The sequence below is a fragment of the Gossypium raimondii genome, chromosome 9 (genome assembly GCF_025698545.1).
Source record: "Gossypium raimondii isolate GPD5lz chromosome 9, ASM2569854v1, whole genome shotgun sequence".
Taxonomy (NCBI): Eukaryota; Viridiplantae; Streptophyta; class Magnoliopsida; order Malvales; family Malvaceae; genus Gossypium; species Gossypium raimondii.
Genome location: NC_068573.1, coordinates 11,566,801 through 11,579,301, shown reverse-complemented (window position 1 = coordinate 11,579,301; position 12,501 = coordinate 11,566,801). Strand labels below are relative to the sequence as shown.

Below are 12,501 nucleotides of genomic sequence, written 5' to 3'. Positions count from 1 at the left end.
ACCAACAAATCTAACAATATTAACAATTAAATTTAAAATTTAAAATCTAAAAAAAAAAATTTCAGAATTGTACAAAATATAAACTCTAGTGACATAGATAAAAGGGAGGGACCTTGAATGGTAGTTTTTTTCTTTAATTCCATTGTAATTGTAATTTTAATATAATTGATGAATTTTAGGGATATATGGAAACTGATGTTGACTTTGTAGTTTTTATCACACCAATCTATTTTTAATAAATATAGTGATAACTCAGTTTAAACGACTCCTTTTATACTGCATATAATATTGATATTTTACCGACCCGATAATGCAAATAATGGCATGATAAGGTGATCGACTAATGTGATCATTCATGAAGATTATTTATGAATATTTGTGGAATAAAACATTTTTGGATAAATTGCATGTTGTGGATAATTTGAAGAGATGAAAATTGATGTTTGCAGAAACCGAAAATTATCCCACTTGCTGATACCCTCTTATATTCTCTATAAATATGGATGGCACAGTTAAGCCGACCTTTGAAGCCCTCAATGAAACTCAGGTATCAGGCTATGGACCGCAAGGGCAAATAGTTATGCCACCATAGGGACTAAAACTATAATTTAACCTATCAATTTGATAGTGTCAAGGTGAGAATCCCGAAAAGATATGAAATTATTTCATAAAAGCAAGTCCTTATTGAACAAACAAAGGAGCGTGGACCATATTTCATGATTTTGGGCCGACCTACCGGTGACCAACCATTTAACTATTTGCCCAAAAACCCAGCATCCACTACCATGTCATGTCCGCTCACCACCTCCGAATCTTCCGATGCTAGAAACAACACCGCGTCAGCCACGTGCTTCTCTTTCACCACTACCCCTTTCAAAATCGTCCTCCCCTCGTAAAACTTCTCAGCTTCCTCCGCTTTCATTCCCGTCAGGTTACATATCAATGGGGTCGCCACCGCGAACGGCGACACGCTATTTACTCTGATCCCGTGCACCCCAAGCTGCTTGCTCGCCGACCTCACCAATCCCAACACCGCATGCTTCGACATAAAGTAATCCACGTGGTGTTCCCCGCCGCATCTGGCGCATACACTGGCCGTGCAGATGATGCTCCCTCTCACGCGCTTCTCAACCATGGAACGCGCCGCGTGTTTGACGCAAGCCGCCATGCCGCGGGCGTTGACGGCGAACAGGTGGTCGAAAGGCGCGAGGTCTAGGTCGAGGATGTTCTGGTTGGAGTTGGAGGTGGTACCCTTGTTGGAACGAACTATCCCAGCATTGCTAAACATGATGTCCAGTTGGCCATGGTTTTGGACGGTCCATTCCACTATGCCTTTCACTTGCTCTTCATCGGTAACATCACAGTGGATGTAGCTGCACTTTTGGGAACCGATTGATGCGGCTACCTGCTGGCCTAGTTCATCTTGGATGTCGGCGGTCACCACACGGGCACCGTGCTTGGCGAAGAGACAGGCGGTGGCTTTGCCGATACCGCTCGCTCCACCGGTGATGATGGCTACTTTGCCTTCTAGCTTGTTATTGAACATTGTGGAAACGCTGATCTTTGACGTGTTACAACGCAGTTAGCCCTAAATATATGGCAAATATACCAACATCTTTAAAACGAGGATTATTAGTTATTATTATTATTGAACAAATTATTATTTAAAGTAAACGTTTCTAAAATTTAATTTTTTTTTCATCTAAACACGTCAGTTTAATTTAGGTAAGATTTCAGATCAAATGAAGAGGAAGTATAAACAGTGTAGGGGAAATTTAAATTGTTATTAAAGTAATATAAGGCTAATATAAGGCTAAAATAGGCAACTATTCTATTTTTTAAAATTAGGTTTGTTGACACAATTTCTTTGATAAAACAGGGTCGACTCGAATTTTGAAAAAGAAAATAAATATGGGAGTCGCCAGCAATCTTTTTTAATGAGGTGTGATCGGGTCACCTCAAAAAGCGGTTGTTTTTAACAAATGATTTGATTTTATTAAAACAATTATTTTGGTCCACGAAATTCAGAAAAACAGGTTCGGGAGTCGATTACGTACGAGGAAGGATTAGCATCCTCGTAACGCCCCAAAAATTGGTACCTAGTTGATTAATTAATGTCTTAATGTCGAAAATTGAAAAATTTAAAGAGATTTAAAGTACGATCCTTAAAAACTCGAATGACATGGATTAAAATTTAGAAGGATATTTGGCTATTTGGTCGAACGAGAAATCGAAACCCAGCACATTAGGGCATGTTTTCTCGAATTTCCAAACGCAAAACATTGCCTTATTTTGAAATTTTTAAAAGGATATTTGGCTATTTGGTCGAACGAGAAAAATCGAAACCCAGCACATTAGGGCACGTTTTCTCGAATTTCCAAACGCAAAACACTGCCTTATTTTGAAATTTTTGAAAGGATATTTGGTTATTTGGTTGAACGAGAAAAATCGAAACCCAGCACATTTGGGCACGTTTTCTCGAATTTCCAAATGTAAAACATTGCCTTTTTTTGAAATTTTTTAAAGGATATTAGTATGCGTAACAAAATGTTAATGAATACGATGGTGTAGCATACGAGTAATAGCAATGAAAATAAATTGGATAAAAAAGGGGAAATCAATGACATACAAAATAACAATACATATAAGCAAATAAAATCAAAACATTATTTCAAAGTAATAATGAAATGTAAATAAAGAAATAAACAAAGAAAATGAATAGAACTATAAAAATATAAAAGATATATATATATATATATATATATATATATATATATTCATAAAATTATGGAAATATGAAAATATATGTATGTATATATTTCAAAATTATTATATAAAATATATGTATATAAATATATAAGTAAGCATATACATACATATATACGTATGTACATTAAAATATGTATATGTACATGCATGTTTATAAAAATTATAGAAGGTATATAAAAGTATGTATATATATATGTATGAAAATAAAATATGTACATAAATATATAGATATGCATATAAGTTATAAAATATATAAAGAATGTATAGGTATATATGTATATGTAGACAATGTATAAAATATGTATATGTATATATATTATAAAAAAACTCATGTATATATATATAACAAAATTTAAAATTTAAAAAGTATAAATGAATAAATAATAATAATAATAATAATGGTATAATATGATAATGATAATAACATTGAGATAATTAACTGAATAGTAAAATTGCCAAAAAAACACAGACTAAATTGAAATAAAACGAAAATATGGGCCGAATTCGAAATAAAGAAACGTAAAGGATTAAATTGTGACACGCGCAAAAAGAGGGGTACCAAAACAGGAAATAAACCAAGTCCCCAAAATGCAGCATTGCAATGGACTAAAATGAAATAAAAATAAAACTATGCAGCTAATTTAAAATAAAAGGAAAGAACGAAAAAAAAGGCCAGATTACAACGCGTTGTAAAATCGGAGGGACTGTGTACGCAAATACCCTTTTAAGGCTAAAACACGCGGATCCTGGTCGGACAGGTCGGGTCACCCACGGGTCGCGCCAAATGGTGCCGTTTTGGCACCTAAAGACTCTTCATGAAACGACGCCGTTTCAATACTAGTATAAAAGTTGAAATTTTTTCAAAAAAGGCTCATTTCTTCCTCTTTTTTCAGAAAAAAACTTCATTCTCTCTCAGACCCTCTCCCATGGTCATAGAGTCTGGCAAAGGGGCCACCGCGCCGGCCACCGGTCACCGGCGACGGCACCGCCATATGCGGTGGCCGAAAAAGAGAAAAAACCTCCGACCTGGTCTTTTCAAACCCCCTAAACCCAAATCCGTTTTTAAAATCCCCAAACTATTAACCAAAAGGCCCCAAAAGCTCAAGAAACCTTTCGGTTTCCGGCCGCCTATCCTCGGAGGCTACTTCCTCGGCCGTCCATGGTTTCGGAGACCCGAATATAGGTTAGTTCCTTACCTTTTTCTTTTTATTCTTTTTGTTTTATTTTCGTAACGACACGTAAATAAAAAAATAATAAAAAAATGGACTAGAAATGAAGCAGAAATTAAAAGATCAACCTTTGGACTAAAATTCCTCTTTGTATTCTGTTTTTTTGTGTGTAAAAAAATACATGGTTAACTTTGTGGCTTTTATAGCCACGATTACACTGTTGGTCTATATTACTATTTTCTATTTCTCTTGCTATGTTTTTGCTTTTGTTTCTGTCTTTTATTTCGTTGTCGTTTCTATACTGTTTCTTTTAGTCGTTTTTGCAGGTATCAAGAGTCAACGGAGGGGAATTACTATTTTGGTTCAAATGGAGGCGGCCTCGGGGCGACGAACGTGCTGCTGAGGCACATGTGCAGCAGGGGGAATGGCGCCTTAGGGTTAGGGTTTCAGTTTTTACTGAAACCAGTTAAGGTTTTGGGCCGTCAAGCTTTGGGCCTATATCTTGGGTTTTAGATATTTATTTTTGGGTTGTAAGCCTGGGCAAATTTGGGCTATTACAGCTGCCCCTCTTTGCTCGTTGTTGTGTAACGAGAACAGAGTAAAGACTTTTAAGGAAGACCAAATTTGCCCAATTTTACCGGGTCTTGACTTGTTCTGGTGTTTTTCTTCTCCAAGTAGCTTCGTTTCAGTCCGTTGTGTCTTGTTGCTTCGACCCACTCCACTGCAACTTCAGAAAGAGATACTACTTGTAGCTTCAATCCACTCTGCTACAACTTCAGGGGGACGAGATTGGTGGTTTTAGTCTGCTCCACTACAACCTCAGGGAAGTAAGACTTGTATCTTCAATCTGCTCCACTGCAACTTCAGGGAGCTAAGATTGATTTGATCTGCTCTACTGCAACTTCAGAGAGATGAGATCTGTGGTTTTTTTAATCCGCTCTACTGTAACTTCAAGGAGATAGGATTGGTTTCTTCTGTCTGCTCCACTGCAACTGCAGAGAGATAAGACTGGATGCGATCTGCTCTACTGCAACTTCAGAGAGATAAGGTCTGTGTTTTTAATCCGCTCCACTGCAACTTCAGGGAGGTAGGATTGGTTTCTTCTGCCTAATTAACTGCGATGTCGGGGAAGTAAGATTTGTTGTTGTAGCTTCAATCTGTTCCACTGCGCCGCCAGGAAAGTAGGATTCGCCATTGTGGCTTCAATCTTTTAAATTGCAACCTCGGGGGTATGAGTAATTTTATTGATCTGCTCTCTGGGGAACATGACCTATAAAGTCCATTTTATGAACCTATTTATGCCTAGTGTTTAGGATGTCATGATCAAAATGAATCAAATGCTCTGACTAGATGTGTATGAATTATATTTGCATGAATGCAGAATGTCATGAGAATGATCCCTTTTTAATGCTTAGGTTGTCATTGCTCGTTGTTCATCAAGGCTCTATCACTGATGCTCTCTTTTTCAGCCGGTATTTTTTTGACAGAAAAACCAAAAAAATAGTCACAATTTAGACTATTCTTTCTCCAATTCCTCTAATCCTTAAGTTGGTTAGTTCTAAACAATAGCCCTATTTCAGGTCCTCGTACTATTTAGAAGCTTTCAGAGTAATATGCAAAACTTCTTTTGCTTGAATATTATTAGTCCATTAATTATTATTTTAATGAAAGATGCTTGAAAAAGATCATAAAAATGGACACGATGAAATTGAGAGCAAATCTCTAAACAAATAAATCAATCAAGATAGCAAATCTTGCTGAGATACGAAATGAATAAGATAAAAAAGCTTATCACAATGGATAAGATGAAAATTTATTGAGAGCAAAGCTCTAAATGAACAAATTAATCAAGATAACAAATTTCGCTAAGATACAAAAATGAATAAGATGAATACAGGTGCCCCAGATATCGCAGCATGAGCTTCTCCGTACAAACTTCTTGAGGACCCTTTTGAACTTGATATGTGTTTAGAAGTCCTAGAATGCTTTGTCGATGCCCCAAGATGTGGCATCTTTCCTTCTTATTAATTCGGAGAGGACAAAACCACCGCATGCCCCATCTTCGATCAAAACTTAAACTGCCCATTCCTGGGTTTTCAATCCAAAACCCATTTGGTCTCAAAGCGCCCTTTGTTGGTTTTCACCTTGGCCTTTACCTTTTTTTTATTTTTTTAGGTGAAGTACTTCTTGATTGAATCCGAATTCACAGGGTTAGGCAAGTTCTTGCCATCCATCTCGGTCAAAATTAAAGCTCCTCCAGAAAAGGCTTTCTTGACTACATAAGGTCCTTCCCAATTCGGCATCCACTTTCCTCTAAAGTCCTTTTGTATGGGAATGATTTTCTTCAGTACCAAGTCTCCTTCATGGAATTCCCTAGGACGAACCTTTTTGTTGTAAGTTCGCATCATTCTCTTTTGGTACATTTGACCATGACATATAGCTCGTAGCCTCTTTTCTTCGATCAAATTCAGTTGATCATATCGGGATTGAATTTATTCAGCTTCATCTAGTTTCAATTCTGATAAAACTCGGAGGGAAGGAATCTCTACTTCAATGGGAAAAACCGCCTCCATTCCATACACCAATGAGAAAGGTGTTACCCCGGTAGAGGTTCTGATAGACATTCGATAGGCAAGAAGGGCAAATGGTAACTTCTCGTGCCAATCCTTATAAGTCTCAGTCATCTTTCCTACGATCTTCTTGATGTTTTTATTGGCCACTTCTTCCGCGCCATTCATTTTTGGGCGATATGGCGAGGAGTTGTGGTGCTTGATCTTGAATTGATTACAGACCTCCACTATTGTACTGTTGTTCAAGTTCAATGCATTGTCGGAGATAATCCTTTCTGGCATCCCGTATCGACATATGATCTCTTTTTTTAGGAATCTACTGACTGCTGACTTTGTAACATTAGCGTAAGAAGTGGCCTCTACCCACTTAGTAAAGTAGTCAATAACTACGAATATGAAACGATCCCATTTGAAGCTTTTGGCGAGATCGGTCCAATGACATCCATGCCCCACATAGAGGCCATAGAGAAGTCATGACATGTAGAGGCGAATGGGGCACGTGAATCTTGTCTCCGTAAATTTGACACATATCGCATTTCTTGGCATATTTGATGCAATCTTCTTCCATGGTAGACCAATAATATCCGAATCTCATAATTTTCCTGGTCATTGTGAAGCCATTAGCATGAGTTCCACAAACTTCTTCATGCACATCTTCCAAGATTTGCTTGGCCTCCACAGCGTCTACACATCTTAGCAGCACCTGATCTTTTCCTCTTCTATACAAGATCTCTCCATCTAAGACATAATCATTAGCCAACCTTCTCAATGTCTTCTTTTCATTCTCAGTCGCCTGGCCAAGATACTCGCGATTCTTCATATACCGCAGTATGTCGTGATACCAGGGGTGATAATCCTTTGCTTCTTCATCTTCAATGTTGTAACAATGGGATGGAGCCTCATAAATGCTCATCTGGATAGGCTTCATATCCTCTTGTTTATTTACTTTGATCATAGAAGCTAATGTAGCCAATGCGTCGGCCATCTGATTTTCATCCCGTGGAAGATAACAGAAGGTAATGTCATCAAAATCTTCAATTAATTCAAGGACCAGCTTTCGATAATTAATCAACTTGGAGTCTCTTATCTCCCATTCACCTTTAAGCTGATAAATTACCAATACAGAATCCCCATATACCTCTGACAACCTTATTTTACGTTCAATAGCTGCGCGGATTCTCATGATGCATGCCTTATATTCCGCCATGTAATTTGTGTAATCAAATTTAATTTGCTAATGAATGGGTAATGATCACCATCGGAAGATATCAAGACTGCCCCAATCCCATTGCCCACAGCATTCGAGGCTCCGTCAAAATTCAGCTTCCAAGGATTGCCTTTTTGAAAGTCTTTTTCTGCGGTTGTAACATACATCAAATCCTCATTCAGGAAATCGAAGTTTAGTGGTTCATAATCATCCAGTGCTCTACTGGCCAGAAAGTCTGCTATTGCACTCCCTTTTATTGCTTTCCGGTTCACATAGACTATATCAAATTCAGACAGTAGAATTTGCCATCGGGCCATCCTTCCATTCAGAGCAGTCGACTCCATCATGTATTTCAGAGGGTCCAGTTTAGAGATTAACCAGGTTGTATGGTACATGTATTGTCTCAATCTCTGAGTTGTCCAGATCAAAGCGCAACATAGTTTCTCAATTAGTGAATATCTCGTCTCGCATTCAGTGAACTTCTTACTGAGATAGTAGATTGCTCTTTCTTTTCGTCCTGACTCATCATGTTGGCCAAGCACGCACCCCATGGAATTTTCAAATACTGCCAAATACAGTATCAATGGTTTATTTGGGCAAGGTGGCATTAGCACTGGAGCGTTGGACAAGTAATGTTTGACCTTTTCAAAAGTTGTCTGACACTCTTCATCCCATACACCTAGATTGTGTTTCTTAAGGAGACGAAATATGGGGTCACATTTCTCAGATAATTGTGAAATGAATTGAGCGATGTAGTTTAGTCTCCCTAAAAAACCTCGAACTTCTTTTTGAGTACGCGGCGGAGGTAGTTCTTGTATAGCCTTTACTTTGTCTGGATCGATCTCAATTCCTCTCTCACTGACCATGAACCCCAACAATTTTCCTGATCTGGCCCCGAAGGTGCATTTTGCTGGATTTAACTTTAGCTGGAATTTTCTTAACTTTATGAACAATTTTCTAAGGACTCGTACATGTTCCCCTTCTGTTCTAGACTTCGCGACCATGTCATCAACATAGACTTCTATCTCTTTATGCATTATGTCATAGAATAAGGTTACCATGGCTCTCTGATACGTTGCTTCCGTATTTTTAGTCCAAACGACATCACTTTGTAGCAGAATATTCCCCACATAATTATGAAGGTAGTCTTCTCTATGTCTTCAGGATGCATTCTAATTTGGTTATACCCGGAGAAACCATCCATGAAGGAGAACAGCGAGTAACCGACAGTGTTGTCTACTAAGGTATCAATATGGGGTAACGAGAAATTATCTTTGGGACTGACTTTGTTCAGATCTCTGTATTCCACACACATTCGCACTTTCCCATCTTTCTTAGGTACAGGGATTATGTTGGCTACCCATTCCGAATACTTGACCACCTGTAAAAAAACCAGCATCAAACTGCTTCTTAACTTCTTCTTTTATTTTCAACAAGACATCAGGTCTCATCATTCGGAGTTTTTGTTGAACTGGTTTACATTCTTTCTTTATGAAGAGTCGGTGTACCGCTATATCAGTGTTTAACCCGGGCATGTCTTGATAGGACCATGCAAAGACATCATTGAATTATTGGAGCAACTTAATGAGATCTCGCTTCATCTCCGCATCAATGCAAACTCCAATTTTCACTTCTTTTCCCTCCCCTAAGCTCACTACTTCTACCGACTCTTTATAAGGTAGGATCTGTTTTTCTTCTTGTTCTACCATTCTTAACAAATCAGGAGATAAGTTACAGCCTCGATCATCTTCAAAATCCTATGAATCCTCTATACCCATGTCTTGCTCAAAAGGGGACTCTGAGTTAGTAGCAATGTCGCTCATATCATTAATATCTGAGGGCCTGTTATTGAGGTGAAAAGTAGATTTAAAGAAAGAATCTAAGAATAATTATATGCACAGTATGTTTATGAATGGAATGGAAAGAATAAAAGAATATTTGCTCAAAATGAGACTGAATGATATATTTCATTGAAATAAGATTTTAGACAAATGCCTTTTACAAAAGATTCTTGTTACTCCCAAGCTCAGAGCAACAAGTGTGTTCTGAATATTACTCTGAATTGACTTTAAAAGTTACAGGGATCTCCTCGGCAGTCCAATTATTTAGAACGCTTCCCGGCTCATAAGGGCGAATGCCTGATGAATTATTTTATCCAATTTCTTCCTCGTATATGACATTAATGCTTAGATCCCCTAACATCCCTTTTGCAGTTCCTTTTCTTGACGTCCTTCGTTCAGGGTGAATAGTTCCCCCTGACACGAATGTTTTGGATATGTGGGGGAATGTCATGGGTTCCCATTTTGTTTCCTCCCTACTCAAATGTGCCTTTCTTCTTTCCTACTTCCTCTCCACCTCTTTCCTCTTTTGCCTTGCATCTGGCCTATATCCCAAGCCAAAGCAGTCTCGTTTGTCCACCAATATGGGTACCTCCATTCTCCCTTGGAGGAATTTCCCAAATCCTTTTCCAGGTGGAGCCCCTCTTCCAGCCATCATTTGTAAGCTCATCCTCGTTGTTTTAGATATTCTGGGTGTGGGGATCTTATTCCCTTCAACAATGAAGGTTGCGTTTACAAATTCCAAAGATCGGAATGAACATTCAATTACTTCTTCTTCTGTCCCTATATAAGGTGCGTCACTAGTTACAGCCACAATGATGTCCTCCTCTGCATTGATTGTCACCAGTCGACCCTCTGTTAGCAGCTTCAACTTTTGGTGTAACGATGAAGGTACTGCTCCTGCTGAATGAATCCAAGGTCTTCCTAACAAACAATTGTAAGAAGGCTTGATGTCCATTACCAAGAAATCTACCTCATACGTGCTTGGGCCGATTAGGAGGGGTATTTCAATCTTTCCCATTACTCTTCTTTCAGTACCATCGAACGCCCTCGCTATGTTCTGGCATGTTTTCATGTGCGAGCTGTCCATGGGCAACCTATTCAGGGTAGATAAGGGTAAGACCTTTAGGGTTGATCCATTATCAGTTAGTACCCCTGGCAACGTATACCCCTTGCAGCGGGTTGTAATGTGCAGAGCTTTGGTCGATCCCATGCCTCCCGGCGGTATTTTATCATCATTAAAGAAAATAAAGTTATCAGCACTTATGTTACCAACCAGACGGTCTAACTTGTTCATAGAGATGTCATTAGCGACGTAAGTTTCATTTAATACTTTCATTAATGCGTTGTGATGTACCTTCGAGCTTAAGAGTAACACTAGTTGTAACAGCCCGATTTTGACCCAAATCGAAACAGTGGTTTCGAGACCACACATCCGAGTCTGAAAAATATTTTAATATTTTTTTCTGTGTTTATTATGTGTGAATTTATATGTGTGAAAGTTTCGTGAATTAATTTTATTGTTTGAGTACTTAATTTGAGAATAGGGCTTAATCGCGTAAAATAAAAATTTAGTGGTTATTTTTAGAAGGGCCAAATAGTCGTTGTTCTTTTAATATGAAGGTTTCATGTTACAATTTTGCCATTGAATTAATGAACGGATGGCACTATGCATATATTATATAGTTTTTATAATAATTATAAAGGTTATAATAATAAATAATATATTATAAAGTTATTATAATAAAAAAACAACATAAGTTAAAAAGCCATTATCATTTTTTTGTTTCTACTAACCAATGTAAAAGAAAAGAAAAAGGAAAGAACAAGCTAAGGGTTCGACCATTTTGAATTTTGATTAAGGTTAGTTCTTTGTTCGGTTTTTGATAATTTTTACGTTTTTGATATCGTTGTTTTGTGTTCTTCAAAACTCATGCTTCAATTTTGTGAATTGATGATGATTTTGAAATGTGCCATTGATGGATGTTTGAGTTTTATGATGTTAGTTGATGAAATATGAAATACATGTGTTAGATTAACATGTTTTGTTTTGGGATTTTTGATGAATTTGAGTATTTAGAGCTAAATTGTGAAAATAAATTTTTGAGGGACTAAAATACGAAATAATTGAAATGCATGGACTTGTATGAGTATAATGAAGTTTCAGCCTAACCATAGTATAGTCAAAATTTGAATGTTTTGTGTTTTGTGTAATTCGGACTAAATTGTGAAAAATGTAAAATGTTAGGGGCAAATTTGTAATTTTCCATTTATGTGTTTTTGGATTAAATTGAAGTTAATAATATTTAAACTAGCTCATTTTGAATATGTTTAGATCAAGAACCAAAGAAATCGGAGCTAGATCGGGGAAAAACCAAAATCGTCGATTAATTATCCGATTTCAATTTTTCACTATCCGAGGTAAGTCTAATAGCAATTTAAATGTTATAAAATTGGAATTTATATAAATATATCTGTCATACATTTAGTAAGCTGGAACTAAAAGAATATAAATTGAATAAAACTTAGTGATTTTTCTATGTGATAGCCTAACATTGAAATTGATTTTGGAAGGTTGATATTAATGGTATAAATTACATGTATATTAGCTAAAGTATGCTTTAAGTTCAATGATATGAAACTAATAGTAGAATTTACATGGATAAGTAGTTCGAATGTAAGATTTAATTTCTTGAGTTGAAATTAAAGTTATGAATTATATGTATAAAGTTTTAATGTATGATATAAGTTCTTTGAGTTGAACATAATATTATGAATTATATATATATGCCCATATGGTTCGAATATATATATTTAAAGTTCTTGAGCTATATTTAATGTATGAATTTTATATACATATGTGGTTCAAATATAGGTTACAAAGTTTTTGAGCTGAATTTAATGTATGAATTTTACATACATATGTGGTTCGAATATAGGTTACAAAT

At 36.8% G+C, this 12,501-nt stretch overlaps 2 protein-coding genes across 2 annotated transcripts; both read right to left on the bottom strand.

Annotated features, from left to right (window-relative positions):
- Window positions 1–642: 642 nt before the first annotated feature.
- Window positions 643–1,584, bottom strand: LOC105798443 ((-)-isopiperitenol/(-)-carveol dehydrogenase, mitochondrial). The gene has a single exon (XM_012628499.2). It carries the CDS (start codon window positions 1,544–1,546, stop codon window positions 755–757), a length of 792 nt encoding a protein of 263 aa, XP_012483953.1. The 5' UTR covers window positions 1,547–1,584; the 3' UTR covers window positions 643–754.
- Window positions 1,585–8,769: 7,185 nt separating this feature from the next.
- Window positions 8,770–10,892, bottom strand: LOC105797473 (uncharacterized). Its single transcript, XM_012627438.1, has 2 exons — window positions 10,071–10,892; window positions 8,770–9,096 (listed from the first exon to the last, which is right to left on the bottom strand). The coding sequence occupies exons 1-2, from the start codon at window positions 10,890–10,892 to the stop codon at window positions 8,770–8,772; spliced, it is 1,149 nt and encodes a 382-aa protein (XP_012482892.1).
- Window positions 10,893–12,501: the final 1,609 nt, after the last annotated feature.